The 21789-nt window shown below is 43.0% G+C and overlaps 1 protein-coding gene across 3 annotated transcripts in view; it reads right to left on the reverse strand.

Moving 5' to 3' along the window:
* The window catches only part of PFC1 (Ribosomal RNA adenine dimethylase family protein), a 58941-nt gene extending 37658 nt beyond the window's left edge, over nucleotides 1-21283 (reverse strand). Inside the window, exons 1-8 of one of the 3 annotated variants that reach the window (XM_087372638.1) lie at nucleotides 20922-21281; nucleotides 20267-20416; nucleotides 20076-20132; nucleotides 17426-17524; nucleotides 1880-1975; nucleotides 1646-1730; nucleotides 1491-1543; nucleotides 398-481 (exon numbers count right to left, since the gene is read on the reverse strand). In XM_087372638.1, the coding sequence (XP_087228764.1) occupies nucleotides 398-481; nucleotides 1491-1543; nucleotides 1646-1730; nucleotides 1880-1975; nucleotides 17426-17524; nucleotides 20076-20132; nucleotides 20267-20416; nucleotides 20922-21134 (837 nt within the window). In that variant the 5' untranslated portion in view covers nucleotides 21135-21281. Of the gene's footprint in view, nucleotides 1-397; nucleotides 482-1490; nucleotides 1544-1645; nucleotides 1731-1879; nucleotides 1976-17425; nucleotides 17525-20075; nucleotides 20133-20266; nucleotides 20417-20921 lie in introns of all 3 variants that reach the window. The other 2 variants (XM_087372639.1, XM_087372637.1) reach the window with 2 other exon arrangements.
* Between the last annotated feature and the right edge of the window lie 506 nt (nucleotides 21284-21789).

Raw genomic sequence — 21789 nt, forward strand, 5'->3', positions numbered from 1 at the left:
AAGCAAATGAGCAACCTTCAATTGGTGTTTTAAAAAAGCAGAAAGATCTCCCTATGTATCAACCGAGGTTAAAAGAAAGACTACGCTATGTCTACAAATAGAGTGGCCACACACCTATCCAATCTCATTTTCACAACTTTTCACAACAAAAAACCTGAAAAGAAGAGACCAAAGTAGAGCATGAACATCCGATTTGCCTTTGTTTAAGGACAGCTATCTATATCCTCTCTTGAAATCACTCAAAAGGGCTATTCATTAAACTGGCCGTCCTATAATTTTTTCAAGTTCTTAGAAAGCCTGGGCAGCTCAGCATTGCGAAGTTCAGGTTCAAAGTGCACCTCAAAGGCACATATCCTTTGTATACAGAGTCTTCACTTTAAGGGGGAAAGAAACTTACTACTGTAAAAAACGATTTTGCAGAATTGACAGAAGGGTACTCCAACGCCTGTTTGATCCTGAATGAAACAACTGCGGCATCCACCTGATATTAAAGGTAATAACTTCATGTCACCTCCAATAAGCAGAGACCTTTTTTAGGAACACTATAGGAGTTCATGTCTTCATGTAACTAATAAAGTCCTGTTACATTCTGACAAAATCATGGAAAAAAAGAGGCACTTGGAAAAGATTCAATATGCCCAGAATATGTGTTTCTAGCTAAGAAAATAAGAATACAAAGATGAAATTCCTTGCTAGTTGTGAAAGACTACCAATGTACAGTGCAGGTAAATGTAATGTGTCAGGATTGTACTGAAAATCAAATTTATGAGTCAAATGTTTGTCATTAGAGTAAATAACGTGTGGAGCTAATGTGGACACAAAAATGCCTAAAAAGTCAACAGGTCAAGATGCTAGATTAAATGGCAAACCAAAGCTGCTGGGTTCACTCAACACATGGGTTTTTAAAACACAGAGGTTTGAGGGGATTGAGGGATTAAGAATGAATATCCACCAAGCCAAGAAATTTTGAAAGCACGGACAATATGATCAGTGAGCTTTCAAATGGCGATCCACCAAGTAAAACAAGAGACCATGGATGCTCAAGTGCACTGCCTAACGTTTCAACATCAAGAATCATTGGCAGAGAGGTAGAGCATATTTAAGTTGGAAGATGCTGATTTTCCAAGCCAACAAGGACACAAAACAGTCAGGCTTGTTCAGCACACAGCAAAGCTAGCACTAAAAATATTCATATTCTTAGTTGCATGACAAGGGAGAAAATCAAAAATTACAGCGCACCCACAATATCTCTCCCTAATGCAGTGCCAACAAATTTACTCTCCCACAATTAGAAAGAGACAACAAAATGGGGCAAAGCCATAATAAGCACTCAAAACAGGCATACATTTTTACCACAGTTCAGCTCATATGCAATTGAATTTTAATTAATCTTTCAAGATAGCAGTTCAATTTGAAGCATCTTTCCAAAGGTAGCACTTCATTGAATTACAAAAAGGGATCCAGCTAATCAGCCCTTAGAAATGCCATACATGAGGACGAGGAAAAAAGTTACTGCGCTCAACTTTCAGTTTGTACTTTGGATCTGCATACACACAATCAGAGGTCAAAACAAATTTATGCTACCAATGAGAAGAAATACCACTGAAAATTTTCAAATCACACACAAAACTTTTGTGAAGCCCACCTGAGAAAAAGTGAACAAAAAGACTCATCGGTCGATACTCACTCATGTGTGGAGAAGCATCAACCAACCTGGAGGCTGTTTCATCCTATTATAAACCTATAATCAGTGTACATGCAGAGAGATTATCCAACTTCAAAGCTTGCAGTCCATAACCAGTACAATAGCACTACGACTGATGATTGAAACTTTCATAAATCAAGTTTATTCCTCAAGCAACCTTCAATAAAAAGATACCTGTATTAAAAGAACCATATGAGAGAAGAGATCACCCATTGGAAGGATTCGTTTGATGACAGAGGTGGTTATGTTGAATGGAAGATTGGAGACCACCTATTCCACACTAACAATGACTGTCAAGACTCAAAGGAAAACCCAAGTCTGTAAAAGTGCAAAGAAAGAAACCTTAAAAATACCTATCACCGCATCAAAATGAGAAAATATGAGATAAGATTTCAGGAAGAAAAAAACAAGCATTTAGGAAAAGATTTACACAGAGATCCTCATGGTTTGAAATCATGTTTTGGCAAGACATTGACAACTTCAAATCAATGACCAAACTCAACCAAGAAAACAACCATCAAGACATTATGATCATTTGCAGATATGAGTTTACCAATGACCAAAATCAACAAAGAAAACGACCATCAAGACATGATGATCATTTGCAGATCACTTTATACCAAATAAGTAAGCAAATGCTTTTTTGGAGACATGCCATAACTCATATCTTGCATCAAAGGCCTGTCAGTACATGTCAAATTGGATCGGCATATTGCACAGCCTGCAATTGGAGATCTACGGTGGGCCCTTGGCCTTTCCAGATCGAATATGTTTGGCAGTTGGTATGTGTAAACACCATATCAGAGCTTCAAAGGATTAGATAAGACTAGAAGGGACAGAAAGTCCCATCTGGAGTGTAAATCGTTTGTGCATCTTGTCACAACCGAAAATGAGTATGCAGAATCTGCTTTGGAGTATGCAACGTAACTCATTATTGATCCACAGCTTGTTTGTACACATCACACCAGAACTTTGAGGTATTAGAAAAGGCTCCAATCATGGGACAATCAACCCACGCTTTTAAAACAGTAGCTCACCCCATAATCTATTTGTTCTTATATGCAAAACATCCAGCTCCAGCTATAGTTAACAATGTTTGTGCTGGCTTAACTTAGTGATGCCAAGGATATGAAAATGTTTTCAAAGCGTTCTTCAAAACTTTCAATCACAACCTACAAGTCCATAGAGTACATATTTTGAATCCTGAAAAGCGAATGCTAATTAGAAATAGAATGGCTTGTGATAATCAAGCTACATCTATTGGTAATAATGAATTGTAGGGCAGGCACCATACCTGGCTTTTCGACATCATTGTTCATAACCCATACGGTGATGAGCATTTTATACCAACATATTTTGTATCTGCTTTAGAAATGAGAAATGCACTAGAAGATGTGTATTTTGCCTGGTAATGTGTTTCAAAATCTTTTGTCTAGGTGTAATTGCCTTGATTGGTAAGATTTCTTAGAACAAAGAGACTTTTTAATACTTCTAAAGACATAAATGCACCAGAGGAAGTGGGTGACAAGCCACCATCTCAATCACAAGGTTTGAAACTTACATCCCACTTGGGAAGGCTAGTAAAGCCAACTTAAGCCTAATGTCATGATCAAAGGAAAGCTATGATACACTCTGCACTGGTTCATCTTTCCGCCAAGATCTCCTTAGAGTGGGAGGGAATCTCACAATGCTAAGATCAGCAATAATTCCAACGATAGGCTCCAAAAGGCTGATCTTGATATTGACAAAGGTTTGACTAGCAGCTTCTCTTGGACCCCTGTAGCGGGAGATAGACTATCCTCACTCTCTCTCTTGCTCAATACTAACTGCAACTGCAAGATGATGCACTCAATACACAAAGTGAGCTGTAGATGTGAATGAGAGAATCAGAGGTAGAGAATGTAGTGGACCTCAAATACAACTGAATAATGAATGCCCAAAGGGCTGAATACAACTATATGAAAGGGCTGAAACCTCATTGCAAAACTAGAAGGCTAGACTACCTAGAGGAGGTGAATCCTCACTAGATCCCTGAAGAGGCTGAGGCTACCCTGTTAGAATTTAGTGCATCTCATCAGTGAGGGCTTCTATGTGGGTGTGCCTGCCCTAGACAAGAGTAGTATTTTCTATAAGCTTGGGGCTTGTTTGAGGCTGTATCTGGGGCTGTTTTATTAAGGGCTTGGGGCCAGCCAGCTAGGGCTAACCGATCCTCCAAGTTTGGCTAACCCTGTGTGGATGAATCAGCCGGCTCAGCCAACGTAGACCTACTAGGATCTTGGTCAATCAACCTAATCTAACTTACCCTAGGTCGGCCACTTAGCAGCCCCTGGGTCGTCCATTTGGCAGCCCTATTTCTAGGGCCTTCCTCCCCCAATGAAGGTGTCCCATTCCACACGCACGCACACACCGTTTGTGCACAATTTCCCTACTTAGCCAGAGCTTCTTGCCTCATTTCTGAGTCTCATTCTTCCTCTCTCGTGCTGTCTCATTCTGACATGGTATTAGAGCGAGCTATGTTGTCAAAGCTGGGACCTAGAGAAGCGACTTCTGCAAGCGTCTAGATCGAGTTTGGTTCATTCATGATAGCCTCTAGGAAATCATTCAAGGGTACAGAGAAACCCGAAAGTCCAAAGAGCTCGATCCATTGGGATGTTGACCGGGAAGAAGCTTTCCTTGAGGAACTACAGGATTGGGAGGACCGTGACTCCAAGGGACACTCGGCATTGGTACAAACCTACAAAGAAGGCAAACCTTGACTAGTGCCTCCGAAGTGTGGTCTAAGTTGGAGGATCCCTATGCCCAGGGTTCCCCTATGTGGGCTGTCACTTTGCAAGGTTGCAAGGTCAGCTCTACAATCTTGAGTTTCTTGCAGGAGCCTCATTCAGCCATTCTTTACTAAGGCCAAAGTCATCCATGATTAGCTTTTGGCAATCGGTGTTGCCTTATCCTCTCCTCAGCTGGCTTCCCTCCTTACGAAGCTTCCCCTCGAGTACGATATCATTTCTCAAGTACTACGGTGCAAGGTCACAACAAATCAGTTGGATTTTGATGACCTCTCCTCGTTGCTCTTGGAGGAATCAGTTCTACTTTCTCAGGGTAAGCTACGGGTAACTCCGCATGGTGATCAACCACTTTCGACAGTGCAAAAGAAAGGACGGAGCCGGTGCTAAGCTTGTGGGAAGAGAGACCACCTGGCCAAAGATTACCAGTCGAAGAACAAGGGCAAATCAAAAGACAAGGACGAGACTGATGATAATTCTGATGATCCGACGGAGCCCTTGCCTAGGATACTCGGATCGTACTTGCTTACTAGCACTGAGGAATGCGGCCCCCCATATGGACTGTACGGAATGGAGGCTGTAGGTCATGAGCTGGAGTTGGAGGACAGAGTGGGATGGTGGCAGGAAGACGGGCAAGGTGAACCTGCTCTGATACCAAATGTAAACAGGCCTCATTGAGGTTTTCCCCCCTAACCAAAGTCGAATCCCTAACTACAGTTAGTGGATAGGATAGAGTTTTGTCACTTAGACAAAACCCCTCACTCTTTCTTTGTACTCACTTCACTCCACTATTCTATTGAGTTACACTTACGTTTGCTCACTCTCACTCTTGCTCATTGCTCTGAAAAGTTCCCCTAACGGGGGAGGTGGAGCTAGAGACAGAGAGAGAGGGGGGGTCTAGCTGCTGGAACAACTGCATAGAGAGAGAGAGAGAGAAAGAGAGAGAGAGAGAGAGAGAGAGAGAGCGAAGCAGGGAAAAGAGCCATGTGTACACACACACACACACAAAGTGTGTCTGTGTAAGAGAGAGAAATATATTTTGATCCCTTCTCCATTACATTAGAGAACTGAAAATTCTTTGTGGCCCTAGGCCCCCAGATGTATTGAGAATGTACTCAACTTCATGCTCTTCTCAGAGCCAATTACACAAAGTATTTTCTATGGCAGTAAAGACCTTCGGGGGGGTCCAGCCCTTATTGGTCGGCCCTAGTGCTGTGTTTTGTTCTTTCTCAACCCTTCCCGAAGCTCTTTCTACGCTGCAAATCGTTTCTTCTCCTTCCAGACCAAATTGCGATTTGTTCCAGCATCATAGTCTTGCAACGTTCGCACGTGTGAGTATCATACCGGAGAGATTCTACTGCGATTTTTGTTCCAGAAGCCTGAATCTGCTGGCGATTAGGGTTTCCAGCCCTTCCAGGTGTCCCAGAATTCCAATAATTGGCTCTAGAATGCTGATCTTGGTATTGATAAAGGGATTACACGTGATCACGGCTGATAGGCAATGCCATTAGCACATGTTACTATGATGGTACCAGAATTCTGCATTGGTTCCAATTGTTTATCTATATTGAGGAGAGGATATGGAGGTACAACAGCTGTAAGAGATTGGCGCTGGATAAGACGATGCCTTTGGCATGTTCCTAAGAGATTCCGAATGAGAGCTGATGAAACATCTCTTTTATAAAGTGGGAATCAGCCCACAGTGTGTCATTGAGAGCTGGTGTTGGGATAGAAGGTTCAATCGCTCACAAGGGGTCAATATCTCCTGTGAGCCCCCATATGAGAACCTAGGGGCCTGACGCTTGTGATATGGATACGAGAGGTGCCATGTGGGCAGATATAGAGGGTGCCACATGAGCACATGGAGAAGAGCTAAGGACTTCCACATGGGCAGCATGTGGATATGGCTAGGGACAGCATGCAAATTTGGTGAATCTTGCTCAGAGGCTATACTTGGTAGAATTTAGGGCATCTCATTAGTGAGGGCTTCTATGTGGGTGTGCCTGCCCTGGACAAGAGTAGTATTTTCTCTGAGCTTGGGGCCTATTTGAGGTTGTATCTGGGGCTGTTTTCTTCGGGCTTGGGGCCAGCTAGCTAGGGCTAACCAGGCCACCAAGTTTGGCTAACCCTGGTTGGATCAATCAGCCGGCTCAGCCAACCTAGACCTACTAGGATCTTGATCAATCAACCTAATCTGACTTACCCTGGCTCAGCCACTTAGCAGTCCCTGGGTCGTCCATTTGGCAGCCCTATTTCTAGGGCCTTCCTCCCCCAATGAAGGTATCCCATTCCACACACACGCACACACTGTTTGTGCACAGTTTCCCTACTGTAGCCAGAGCTTCTTGCCTCATTTCTGAGTCTCATTCTTCCTCTCTCGTGCTGTCTCAAGTTTTACGCTTCCGCATGTGCAACATTTGACATGGTATTAGAGCGAGCTGTGTTGTCAGAGCTGGGACCTAGAGAAGCGACTTCTGCAAGCGTCTAGATCGAGATTGGTTCATTCATGATGGCCTCTAGGAAATCATTCAAGGGTATAGAGAAACCCGAAAGTCCAAAGGCCTCGATCTGTTGGGATGCTGACCGGGAAGAAGCTTTCCTTGAGGAACTACAGGATTGGGAGGACAGTGACTCCAAGGGACACTCGGCATGGGTACGGACCATTACAAAGAAGACAAACCTTGACTAGTGCCTCCAAAGTGTGGTCTAAGGTGGAGGATCCCTATGCCCAAGGTTCCTCTATGTGGGTTGTCACTTTGCAAGGTCAGCTCTACATCTTGGGTTTTCTACAAGAGCATCATGCAGCCATTCTTTACTAAGGCCAAAGTCACCCATGATTAGCTTTTGGCAATGGGTAATGCCTTATCCTCTCCTCAGTTGGCTTCCCTTATCCTTACGAAGCTTCCCCTCGAGTACGATATCATTTCTCAAGTACTACAATGCAAGGTCACAACAAATCAATTGGATTTCGATGACCTCTGCTTGCTGCTCTTGGAGGAATCAATTCTACTTTCTCAGGGTAAACTCCGGGTGGTGATCGAGCACTCTCGACAGTGCAGAAGAAAGGACAGAGCCAGTGCTAAGCTTGTGGCAAGAGAGATCACTTGGCTAAACATTGCCAGTCGAAGAACAAGGGCAAATCAAAAGACGATGACGAGACTGATGATAATTCTGATGATCCGAGGGAGCCCTTGCCTAGGATACTCGGATTGTGCTTGCTTACTAGCACTGAAGAATGCGGCCCCCCACATGGAGGGGCTGCATGGACTGTACGGAATGGAGGCTGCAGGTCACGAGCTGGAGCTGGAGGACAGAGCGGGATGGTGGCAGGAAGACGGGCACGATGAACCTGCTCTGATACCAAATGTGATCAAATGGAGAGCAATGAGCAAGAATGAGAGTGAGCAAACGTAAGTGTACTCAATAGAATAGTGGAATGAAGTGAGTACAAAGAAAGAGTGAGGGGTTTTGTCTAAGTGACAAAACCCTATCCTACCCACTAATTGTAGTTAGAGATTGGACTCTGGTTAGAGGGAAAAACCTCAATGAGGGAAAAGTGCACCTAACGAGGGAGGTGGAGCTGGAGACAAAGAGAGGGGGGGATCTAGCTGCTGCAACAACTGCATAGAGAGAGAGAGAGAGAGAGAGAGCGGAGCAGGGAAAAGAGCTATGTGTACACACACACACACACACAGTGTGTCTGTGTAAGAGAGAGAGAAATACATTTTGATCCCTTCTCCATTACATTAGAGAACTGAAAATTCTTTGTGGAACTGTAGTTCCATTTCTTGTGTATTACAACTTTCTAAAGCAAACAAGTCTGTGTGAAAGTAAATTTCCATCACTTGACTATTACACCATTAGAGAGAGCAAATGTCCTCGAAAGTGCCTACTATGACATTGGCTTTGTGAAAACAAGAGGACTTTAAAATACATTGGCCACTGCCTAGAATATGATAATAATTCTAACAAAAAGCACAAAAAGTAGGTCCCACAAAGCTCTAAAGCAAGGACAAGGGGTCGCCTCTTTAAAAAGAGGGCCCACAAGACAAAAAAGGTGCCTAAAGCCTCCAATATAGGAAGAAGAGCCTAAAAGCTTGGCTTTTCTGTAAAAGAAGCTTTTAGAAAGCACGTCCTAGCTTTTTGCTAGGCCTAGTCTATAAAAGTAAGGCCCTAGGCCTCCCAGATGTATTGAGAATGTACTCAACTTCATGCTCTTCTTAGAGCCAATTGTACAAAGTATTTTTTGTGGCAGTAAAGACCTTCGGGGGGGTCCAGCCCTTATTTGTGGGCCCTAGTGCTGTGTTTTGTTCTCTCTTAACCCTTCTCGAAGCTCTTTCTACGCTGCAAATCGTTTTTTCTCCTTCCAGACCAAATTGCGATTTGTTCCAGCATCAGTCTTGCAACGTTGGCACGTGTGAGTGTCATACGGGAGAGATTCTACTGCGATTTTTGTTCCAGAAGCCTGAATCTGCTGGCCATTAGGGTTTCCAGCCCTTCAGGGTGCCCCAAAATTCCAATAATTGGCTCTAGAATGCTGATCTTGGTATTGATAAAGGGATTACAAGTGATCACTGCTGATAGGCAATGCCATTAGCACATGTTACTATGATGGTACCAGAATTCTGCATTGGTTTCAATTGTTTATGTATATTGAGGAGAGGATATGGAGGTACAACAGCTGCAAGAGATTGGCGCTGGATAAGACGATGCCTTTGGCATGTTCCTAAGAGATTCCGAATGAGAGCTGATGAAACATCTCTTTTATAAAATGGGAATCAGCCCACAGTGTGTTATTGAGAGCTGGTGTTGGGATAGAAGGTTCAATGGCTCACAAGGGGTGGTCAATATCTCCTATGAGCCCCCATATGAGAACCTAGGGGCCTGACGCTTGTGATATGGATATGAGAGGTGCCATGTGGGCAGATAGAGGGTGCCACATGAGCACATGGAGAAGAGCTAAGGGCTTCCACATGGGCAGCATGTGGATATGGCTAAGGACAGCATGCAAATTTGGTGAATCTTGCTCAGAGGCTATACTTGTTAGAATTTAGGGCATCTCATCAGTGAGGGCTTCTATGTGGGTGTGCCTGCCTGGACAAGAGTAGTATTTTCTCTAAGCTTGGGGCCTATTTGAGGCTGTATCTGGGGCTGTTTTCTTAGGGCTTGGGGCCAGCTAGCTAGGGCTAACCAAGCCACCAAGTTTGGCTAACCTTGGTTGGATCAATCAGCCGGCTCAACTAAGCTAGTGAGATTGCTCTCAAGTTTTTGGTGGGTGCAAAACACCCTAATCTTCTTTTTCATTCATTTATATATGTGTTTGAGTATTGTACATAACCGAGGTAAAGGCACAGTGACATTTAACCCCCACAACCTCCCACTTAAAGGACAATGTGCCTTTAAGGGAGAACAATCAGTGAGCAGACTATCCAATGCCCATCAATACACAACAATACTCAAACTGCTGACTAGGTAGACTCTTCGTCAGCATATCTGCAGGGTTATCATCTCTATGAACCTTGACAAGGTCTATGCGCTTGTCCTCAAGTACCTCCTTGATGAAATGGTACCTGACCTCAATGTGTTTGGTCTTTGCATGAAAGACCGGATTCTGTGCTAGCTGAATAGCACTCATGGAATTACTATGCAATGTCGATACACCTGTATGAATCCCCAAAATCTCCCACTAGCCGATCAAGCCATGTAGCCTCCTTGCAACCCTCTGTGGCTGCAACATACTCAGCCTATGTGGTAGACAAAGCAACGCACTTCTGTGCACGAGACATCCACGACACTGCACCACCTGCAAAGGTGAACACACAACCAGAAGTGGATCTCTTACTATTTACATGTCCTGCATAGTCTGAATCTGTGTACCCAAGTACATGCATGTCTCCTCTACCGAAGCAGATGCACATCTCCTTGGTACCCTTCATATACCTCATGATGCACTTAACTGCCTCCCAATGCCTCTTTCCTGGATTAGCCATATACCGGCTAAAACCTCCCACTGCAAATGCAATGTCTGGTCTAATAGCTATCATAGCATACATAAGACTCCCAACCGCTGATGCATAAGGAACCTTGGCCATCATGGACCTCTCCTCATCTGATTTGGGACTATCTGTATGACTCACTTTCACATATGGAGGCAATGGAGTACTCACTGCCTTCCCCCCCTCCATATTGAAACGCTGCAATACTTTTGTAACATACTCCTTCTGTGAAAGCCAAAGGAGTTTCCTACTTTGATTATGCGTGATGCGCATACCAAGAATATGACCTGCAAGTCCCAAATCCTTCATATCAAAGGCCTCATGCAACTTGGCCTTTAATGCATCTAGCTAATAAGTATTCTTGCTAGCCAATAGCATATCATCCACATATAGTGCAAGGAGTATCATGCTATTATCCTTAGCCCTTTTAGTGTAGAGGCAATGATCAATTTCACTCCTTCTAAAACGTTGGGACCGAATGAAAGCATCAAACTTCTGATACCATTCTCTAGGCGCTTGCTTAAGACCATAGAGACTCTTCTTCAGCTTGTAAACTAAATGCTCTTTGTCCTTTTCTTCAAAGCCTTCCCACTACACCATGTAAATTTCCTCATGCAAATCCCCATGCAAGAAAGCTATCTTGACATCCATCTGCATAAGCTCCATATCCTCTGCTGCCACTAGTCCAAGCATGCATCTAAGTGTGGTCATCTTCACAACCGGAGAGAATATCTCATCAAAGTCCACACCCTTCTCTTGCTTGAACCCTTTAGCGACCAAACGGGCCTTGTACCTAGGCACATCATCACCTGTGACCTTCATTTTGTAGACCCATTTACATGGCAATGCTTTCTTTCCATGTGGCAAAGAAACCAAGTCTCAAGTCTTATTCTTCATAAGTGAACTCATCTCTAATTGCATAGCATACTCCCACTTGTGTTGATCCTCGTGCATCATAGCCTCTCTGTAGCAAGAAGGCTCCCCGCAATCAGTAAGCATCACATAGTCTACCCCTGAAACAAGCCTATCAGGCGGTCTAGACACTCTAGATGATCTTCTCAAGGGCATTTCAGCTTGTTGTCCCACCTGCATATATCAGCCACATTTGGCTCACCATTTCCACCAATAGATGATCCATCATCTACCCTTGATTGTATACATGTGGAAGTACTTAGTGGTACCATTTCTTGCACATTTGGTGCATGGACAGCTTGCTGTCTATCAACATATGCAGGTGGATTCACGTCTTGGAAAGTGATTCTCCTCATTTCCACATCCCTCATGGGTGCCTTATGCATCTTCTTTTCATTGAAGGCTACATCATGGCTGCGTATGATCTTCTTTGCTTCTGGATCCCAGAGACGATAGCCCATCTCTCCACTTTCACCATAACCCAAAAAGATGCATTTCCTAGACTTAGGATCTAGCTTCTTTCGAAGCTCTTTTGACACATGTGCATATGCCTCATACCCAAATATACTCAAATGAGAGTAAGAGGGCTTCTTGCAACTCCATGCCTCTTCAGGAATACCACCATCCAAACTCTTACTAGGTGATCTATTGATCACATGCACTGCAGTCTTCATTGCCTCAGCCCAAAAACCACCAGAAAGACTTGCATTGGAAAGCATATATTGCAACCTTTCTTGAATTGTACGGTTCATCTTTTATGCAACTGGATTTTGCTCTGGAGTACGAGGGGATGTGAGCTCCCTCTTAATCCCACGTGTATCACAAAAATGCTGAAAGTCATGAGAGAGATACTCTCCACCATTGTCAGTCCGTAGGCATTTAAGCGTTCTACCTGACTGATTCTCAACCAAGGCCAGCCATTTTTGAAATACTTGAAACACATCATCTTCCGAGCTATAGCATAAGCCCACACTTTCCTAGTTGCATCATCAATGAATGTCACATAGTATTCAATCCCGCCTAATGACCGTGTAGACATGGAACCACATACATCTGAATGCACTAAATCAAGCTTTTCAAACTCTTTCTTTCCCCTTCTTTTATGGACTGATTTAGTATGCTTCCCATAGAGACAGTGCTCACAAAATTCAAAATCAGAGAAACTCAAATGCGGTACATAACCCAAATGGCATAAGAGTTTCATCCCATTTTGGCTCATATGGCCCAACCGGCAATGCCATAAAGAAGTGCTTAGCTGCTCGGTTATTGCAACAACATGATCAAACACCCCTAATACATGTAAGGGATACAAAGTCCCACACTTGGCACCCCTGGCCAAAAGCATAGACCACTTCTGAATTTTCCAACTCCCAGAACCAAAGATGGTCTGAAAACTAGCATCATCTAGCTGACCTGTTGAAATGAGACTCTTGGTCAGCTTAGGCACGTATCTCACATTTTTTAAAATAAAAGCACACCCATTTGCAAAAGGAAACTTTATGTCACCTACTCTCACTATGTCACATGCATAGTCATTTCCAAGATGCACACAACCTGTCTTTCCACTGTCATAAGTGGAGAACCCTATGGGGAGTAACATGGAATGAAGCACCAGAATCCAAAATCCAATCCTGGGAATATGCATCATCTGAAGTGATAAGCAACTCTGTAGATAAACTAGACATGAGGAGAATGTCATTGTCACTATCATGTGTGACTGCATTGATCTCCTCGATCTTCACTTTTTCTTTGTCCTCCCTTGAACTCTCTTCCTTCTGATTTGCACCCCAATTTGCATTCTTTTTCTTATCCTTTTGCTCTCTTTTAAGCTTGTAGCAATCCTTTTTCATGTGGCACTTCTTACCACAATAGTGACACTCAATGTTCCGTGTCCTGAACTTGCTACGGGACATCCCTCTTTCTTGAAACTTTCCCCTGGACTGTGATCTGCCCCTCTGTACATTTAAGGTTGCATCCTGCTTGTTGCCTTCCATTGACTTCCGTCTAATCTCCTCGGCCAACAAGCTACCAATCACATCATCAAAGTTCAATACTCCACCAGGTGCAGAGTTACTGATAGCAGTACGGAAAGTATCCCATGAGGATGGTAATGAGCATAAGAGAAATATTGCCCTCATTTCTGCATCGAAATTCAGCTTTTAAGCTTGAAGCTGACTGAAAATGATACTAAATTCATTCAAGTGCAAAGCTATGGATACTCCCTCCTTTGTCCTCCCTTGGACTCTCTTCCTTCTGATTTGCACCCCAATTTGCATTCTTTTTCTTATCCTTTTGCTCTCTTTTAAGCTTGTAGCAATCCTTTTTTATGTGGCCCTTCTTGCCATAATAGTGACACTCAATGTTCCGTGTCCTGAACTTGCTACGGGACTTCCCTCTTTCTTGAAATTTTCCCCTGGACTGTGATCTGTCCCTTTGTACATTTAAGGCTACATCCTGCTTGTTGCCTTCCATTGACTTCCGTCTAATCTCCTCAGCCAACAAGCTACCAACCACATCATCAAAGTTCAATACTCCACCAGGTGCAGAGTTATTGATAGCAGTACGGAAAGTACCCATGAGGATGGTAATGAGCATAAGAGAAATATTGCCCTCATTTCCGCATCGAAATTCAGCTTTTGAGCTTGCTGACTGAAAATGATATTAAATTCATTCAAGTGCAAAGCTATGGATACTCCCTCCTTCATATGCAGCTCAAACAATCTCTTCATGAGACAGACTTTGTTTGAGGCAGTCTCTTTCTCATATGTAGCACACAGCTTTTTCCATAAAGCTTCCGTAGTCTTTTCGGTGACTACTATGAAATAAACTGACTTCCCAAGATGAAGTCTAATGGTAGACTTTGCCAATGCATCTAACTCATTCCATTTATCTGTGGACATAGCTGCAGGCTTAGCTGCAATCCCTTGCAAGGATTTTATCTGCTTCTTTTGAATAAACACATCCCTTATTTGTTCTTTCCACAAAGAAAAGTTTGTCCCATCAAACTTTTTAATGCTGAAAAACTCCTTTTCAGACATGGAAGAAAATGCCATGATGCAAATAAAGCAAAATCCCAAATGCTAGTGCCTGCAAGAGAAAATCACACCAAATACCAAGTGCACCCAAATGTATATACCACAATAGAGTGAAATATCACCAAAACTCAAAGCTCAAAGCATCAAAAGATACAACTGACTCATGTGCATGTACTATGCATCCATATAAGCAAATATGGCCGAAAAGTAAATGCCAACTGCAATGGCAATCCAAAATGCCAATGAGTGCAAAATGGCTCAAGCATAAACACCGTCCATAGGCATATGCATCAACAATATCTCATCCAAGAGAGCATAACACTATCAATGCATCAACTACAATGTGTCAAAGCTGTCCCTCAGCATAAAATAGCATCCATGTGCAAAGCATCCATAACAAATAGCATCCCACAAGGCAATCTTGGACATCCAATAAGAATCGCAATGCATCCAAATGGCCTATAAATCATCCACTGCAACCCAATGCACACCACGAATGAGCGCACACGGCTCAAACTGGCTCAAACTGCAACCAGAGTGATCTGCATAAGGTATGCTCAAGAAATCATGGTCCCACAGCAATGACCGCTACTTAAAATAGAACCTGAGACGCCTCAAAACATGGGCACCATTGCATAATCAGACTCAGCAAGACAATCTGCAAATATCTCTCTTCTGCTCGAACTCCAAAATCCCAACCGATGAGTGAGAAATGGGAGTCAATACTTATCCACTGCCATGTGGCATAAATCTAAAGTTTCAAAACCTTAGAATGAAAAAATGCATAACAGAGAGACGAAATCAACTACACAGAGATCTATAACTTTGAAAATATTTCACCAAATCGTGCAAGAACTAATAGGTAGGGGTTTTTAGGCGTCCGGAATGCAATGGGACAGACGGTTTTGGAAACCGTGGTCCCAATCACTGGGTCCAACACACGGACTGAAAAACGTTTTTGAAAACTTAATTGTTTGTAAACTCCACCGGAGTGCGCCATTCTTTACTAAGGCCAAAGTCATCCATGATTAGCTTGTGGCAATGGGTGTTGCCCTATCCTCTCCTCAGCTGGCTTCCCTTATCCTTACGAAGCTTCCCCTCGAGTACGATATCATTTCTCAAGTACTACAGTGCAAGGTCACAACAAATCAGTTGGATTTCGATGACCTCTGCTCACTGCTCTTGAAGGAATCAGTTCTACTTTCTCAGGGTAAGCTACGGGTAACTCTGGGTGGTGATCGAACACTTTTGACAGTGCAGAAGAAAGGTCGGAGCCGGTGCTAAGCTTGTGGGAAGAAAGATCACCTGGCCAAAGATTGCCAATCAAAGAACAAGAGCAAATCAAAAGACAAAGACGAGACTGATTATAAGTCTGATGATCCGAGGGAGCCCTTGCCTAGGATACTTGGATTGTACTTGCTTACTAGCACTAAGGAATGCGGCCCCCATATGGCACAGCCAAAGAAGGCTTGTGGCAAGGAGGGCGGGCTGACTACAGCTTCTCTCAGACTGATTTCAAAAAGGCAAGGAAGGCTCGGGAGACAAAGCTATGAACTAGATGTTTTTACAAGTACATTGCCTAGAAGTAGGAGAGACAATGGACACGACGTGTTCCGAGTTCATTGTTCGGTGTTCCTGGACCTGGGGATATTGGGCATGGTTTGTACTACAGCTCATCATTCTTTACTTGGAATTCACTGCACACTGCTATGGGAAATCAAAGTCAAGCAGATCTCTTACTGTTCATGGTGGCATTATGTTTCAAGGATCCGGGCTGTCACGTGCTGGAGGGTCCGTGGTTGCATCTTCATCGTCTTTCTTCTTGTTCGGACTATGTGTACAATATGAGCTACAGGGAGGGTATTAGAATTTAGGGCATTTCACGAGTGAGGGCTTCTATGTGGGTGTGCCCACCCGGGACAGAAGTAGTATTTGCTCTAAGTTTGGGGCTTGTTTAAGGCTGTATTTGGAGCTGTTTTCCCAAGTCTTGGGGCCAGCTAGTGGTAGCTAACCAGGCCACCAAGCTTGGCTAGCCCCGGTTGGGTCAATTGGCTGACAAAGGTCGGATCAGCCAACCTGACCTGGGTCAGGTCAACCGACCTGATCTAAGTTGACAGACTGACCCCGCCACTTGGTAGCCCCTGGGTCGGCATTTGGCAGCCCTATTCATAGGCCCTTCCTCCCCCAATGGAGGTGTCCCATTCCACACAAGCACTGCGCGCACGCATACAGAGTTTGTGCGCATTTTCCCTGCTGCAACCAGAGCTTCTTGCCTCATTTCCGAGTCGCACTCTTTTTCTCTCTCTTGCTGTCTTGAGTTTTACGCTTCTGCATGTGCAATGTTTGACAGTCCCATCCCAAGGACAAGCACTGTAACGATATACATCTGCAATATGTCTTCATGAAGGTCACAAGTACCTAAGACTACAAAACAGCCCTAATGCGGGTCAAGACAAATCTGGTCCTTTTCCAAGGCCACAACATGTCGAGGTATTGTGAGCCAATGGGTCAAGAGCCCCTCATCCTTTCTGTATGGCAAAAGGTAATGTCAAGGTGATGTCTCGAAAGGCAGAGAGGGAGGGTCTTTAGAAGAGGACACATATGAAAAACTAAGCTTACAGAGAAAACTACTAAGTGAGCAAAGCTAGCCTTATATTCTCATTAGTACCCAAGCACAAGCTGCCATCTAGGTCTAGAAGGCTGTGAAACCTTGTTTGTCCAGAAATGTAAGCAGACCCCGTTTCAATTGCAAAACCAGACACATTATACAGTTGTCAAAAAGGCCAACACCAATAAATGGGTCAGAGATGGAAACAATACCTTTTTTCAGTCAGAAAACATTGAAAAAACACGAGTGATTCAAGAACACATAGTCCATTAATATGTAAAGACTTATGACCAGCTATCTTCACTTTGGTGGAAGAATGTAGGAAGCAATGGCCTCTCTTGCTACCTATACAAAGACATCCAAAAACATCTACAGGATTTACAAATTACCTTTGGCAACTTCAAGGGAGCACCATTTTCAGAAAGCAGCCCCATTACGCGATCCATGGAATTTCTTACAGGCCACTTCATGAAATCTTCATGCACTACCTAGAATTTATAACATAGAAATTATGAGTTCAACCAGCCTTTCTTGAGCCAAATACCTTGCTAATGTCCATCACCAATCACATGCGTATTACAAGCAGATAACCCTGTAAATGGCATTGCCATCAAGCTAAAGTTCTATGTAATCTAGATGAATCCAAATTCTTCATTTAAAAGCACAATGAAATATCTTACTTTGAAACCAAGACCAACCACTAACTTCGGTATGCCGTCACAAGCACAGTTGAAGCTATGCAAACTAATTGCCAGCTCTCCCTAACTCTCATGGAAAAATAACTTTTACAATTGATGGTGAGACATTGTGAATGACACACACATTGTGCTTTAAGAAAGATGGTCAACAAAATATAGGGCCATACATTCTTAATGTATAAACCAGTTCCTTCGACTATAGTTGATCATATATTGTAGATGGTTCATGGTGTCTTTGCCCTACTACTATCCTCGCTCTTCTTGTATTATGACGGCATCATTTCTATACATTCGATGTATTTGCCCAACAGTAAGCATATTGAGTTGTGTGTCATGCAAGAAGCTCCATAGTGAGCTTAGTTTGCATTCTTTTATTGAAAAAAGAAATCTATTTCCTTGTTTTGAAGCATTGAAAGTACTGAAACAGAGGTAGAAGAAAGAACAGAAAATCAAGGGAGAGAGAGAAATAAAACAGTGTAGGAATATTGAAATCGTATGGGTATGTAGGCCCATTATAGTTAGGTTAGTCGAGTCATGTTCCATTTGGGGTTTCATATATAACTCAGTACTCTGTACATTCCAGTTGTTGAATGAAGTAGGTGTGCTCCTCTCGTTTGTGTGGGCACACTCTCGTCATTCAACTTCCAGCATTTGGTATAAGATCTATTGCTCCCACCCATGCCTTGCTCTGTCACCCGAGCCCTTAGCCTCATCCATTTCGTGGGCAGCTTCGTCACCATTCTCATGGACATCCATGGGCAGATTTCATGACAGTCTTTTGCCTCAGATGCATGAGATCATTTTTTGCCTCAGATTCGTGATGGTCTTTTGCCTCAGATCTGTGGGCTTCTTCAGCTCATTTTCTACCTCATTTTCGCTTGTGGCAGCCCACTTTTGACTTCACTCAGCCCATTTGTGGTGTGGACAAGTGTTATACTCCGAATCTATCAGTATACAGGCCGTTTTTTTGCGAGGCAAAGATCTTGAGTTGGGGCAGCAGCTCAGGATCACCTGTAACAAAAAAGACCAGTTTGGTGGGCGTTTTGCAACATAACATGGCCACTTTTCACTTTAGGGCAGGCGAAATTCAATTGTGGCACTTCTTCAGCCCAATCACAACCAAAAATGAACAATCTTCGCTCCTTTTTTGTCATTTTTTGGTGTGGTTCTTGCTCAATAAGTTGCCCATGAAGTTCAAGGCAAAAACGTTAATTTTGTAGGCAAATTTAGAGCTGATTTTGTGGGCATTTCTTTCTGCAACTGTCCTGCACACAGGCACCTCGAAAAGCATCCAAATTTTGGGGCATTGAACCTCCAAACAGACCCTTCCTTTCCTAGACCAAAGCTTGATGTTATGCCCTCACATTGGTGATTTTTCAGCTCTACATTGTGTCTCATGCACACGAGTTTGGATTTCTCTCAAATTTCAGTTCGCACATGACTTGGCTGACCCTCTTAGCTCAAGGCAACATCAGTGTAGAGATCAGCTTGCTCACAGATGCCCAATCAAGCAGTTCGATGACTACATTGTCTGTCCAGGATAAGTTGAATGGCACCAACTACCCATCTAGAGCTTCACGCGATTGAAAATTCTTGATTGCCAAAGGATTGTGAGATATTGTCTAAAGTGAGCAACGAACCCTCACCATTGCACTGCAACACTGGCATGACAAGGAGCACCCCCTTGCTGCTGGGCAGCCCACGGATGAGCAAAAAAGGTCGGATAGGCGTAATGCAAATGCCATGTCAATAACTGCAATGTCAGTAAAGAGGACAATGGTGCCTCATATTCGGTCATGCAAGACTGCAAAGGATGCCTGGGATGTACTTGCAACAATGTATCAGGTCAACTGAGCTCAGCAACTTTCACTCTCTCCTCTAGTTCCTAAAATATGTGCTTCAGCTCACTGCTCTCCTTCTTGAGAAGGAGAATCTCCTGTTGGAGAAAAACTATGACTCCATTCTGTCTAGTGTTTGGCAAAGGTTAAGGGTGGACATCACTATTTACCTGGGATAAAGAAACAGCATTTGAGAGCAATAAGCGACACTTTTAGCCAACGGTACTGAAATAATTTTGTCTACCGTACAGACATTGAACTCAAGATTTGGAAACCTTTGCACTACTTAGAGAGTACGGGTAGGGAATACACTGATGAATGTCTTAAAAATATTAGGAACACTATGATCGCTAGGAATCGGTAAAGTTGAACGGGCTCAGGATGGCATCAGTTTCAGTATAAAGAAAGGCCTGGAAGCAGTGGGAAAGGCTGCAGTCAGATCATGATTGACTAAAAATTGTCATAGCAAAGGAAAAAACTAGCACATACTATACAATAGATACCTCAACTTGGCTGGTACCTTGAAATCGTTCCAATACGAGTTCAACCATAGCAGGATCCTGCTAAGCAAAGGCACAAGATAAATCAGTGTATTTCAAAACCAGGTTGCCTCTTACCCATACACCACAGGGAATGTTTATTAAATCCATTCTTACCACAAGGGATACACCAAACTTTGGGATGTTGAACTTACTTTCTCAACAGCTATCACATGAGCACCAGCTTCCACCAAACTACTCGTGAGAGCTCCTGTGCCTGGACCAATTTCTAAAACCAAGTCACCCTTCTCTATTTGTGCTATGTCCACAAGTTTCTCGTTGATTTCTTGACTCAACATGTAATGCTGCAGGCAAACAATTGTACGTCATAACCCTGCCAGCAAGAAGAATGTGGTATTGCTTCAAAGCTAGATCATATATTGCTTACAATACTTGCACAAAAGGTTTGGATCCACCAGCATGAAACAATTCAAGTAAGTGAAAATTACCCAATCTAAATGGAATATTTATCTGATTCCTAAACTTCAAAGAAGCACTGCCCAGAAATTTTAATTCGATCTAAAGTATTCCCTGCCGTAGCTCAAAACTGATAAGTCAGAATTCTGAGATAGGAAGCCAAACAGTACAAAATCATGGTCATTAGAATTTTGAGTTATCCTGCAGGAGATAGAGTAACAGTACTTTGGAGGATACTCGTAAAACAGACATTCAAACTAAAGACCTTGAATGGGGGTTATATAGGAGTGCTCAATATAAAAAATTTGGAATGGACAACCTTGAGGATATTACGTTAGCAAATACATTTTAAACCAGGAGGAACGCGCTGCTGCGTGTGTAATTGGCACATACCTGGCCAAGCCATTTCTTAGGAAACCGGTTTTTGGACTTGAGAGCCTTCAATGTGCTATGGAAATCGTCATTTTTGCTCGGAGTTGAAGGAGACTCTTCCCGTGAAATGCAAAGCGGGAGATGAGACGCAGCTCGGGATTTGAATGCCGGGGACGGGAATTCTGTGAAAAAGGAGAGGCCAATGCAATGGGAAGGGTTGGAGGCAATAGACATTTGTCCTGCACTCAAAGGCAGCTGGTGAAAGATAAGCTATGTCCTTGAATTCGTATTTCATTATGAACACTTCAGATGCCACTTTCTCCTTGCTCTAATTTCTCATCCTAACTTGCATTTACACGTTCAGATTTTTCTTAGAAGTAAGATTCAATGCCACAAATTTTGAACAATTAACCTTCACATTTAAAAATAATAAGGTTGTTTTTAAGCAAAAACACAAGTGACATGCCTTGACGTTAAAATCGTATATTTTTAAAATGTAAAGGCTGCAAGCAAGGATATAACTAAAATGCCTTGAAATGAAAACCTTATTGAAATTTTGCAGGTCTTTAAGCAAAAACACAAGTGACATGCCTTGAGTAGGATTGGTGTCATCTTGATGTCCAGTTCATCTTTAAGAAGGGACCTTGGGTTTAATTATGTAATTAAAAATGAGCTTTTGTCTCTTATTGTTACATCTGTAATTTATAAGTCCCAACTTTTGTTGTTTTTAATCTACTCGTCACTTTGTTTACATCTTCATCCACTTTCAGATGTCATTTTCTAGTGGTTTTAGCAAGTACAAGTTTTCCATGGCTTTAACTCTACGTAGTAAACCAAAGGAATTGTCTTTACATCTTCACCCACTTTTGGATTTTTATTTTCTAGTGGC

Source organism: Dipteris shenzhenensis, chromosome 3 (genome assembly GCF_047967505.1).
Source record: "Dipteris shenzhenensis isolate YYH24624 ecotype China chromosome 3, Dip_SZ_1.0, whole genome shotgun sequence".
Lineage (NCBI taxonomy): Eukaryota > Viridiplantae > Streptophyta > Polypodiopsida > Gleicheniales > Dipteridaceae > Dipteris > Dipteris shenzhenensis.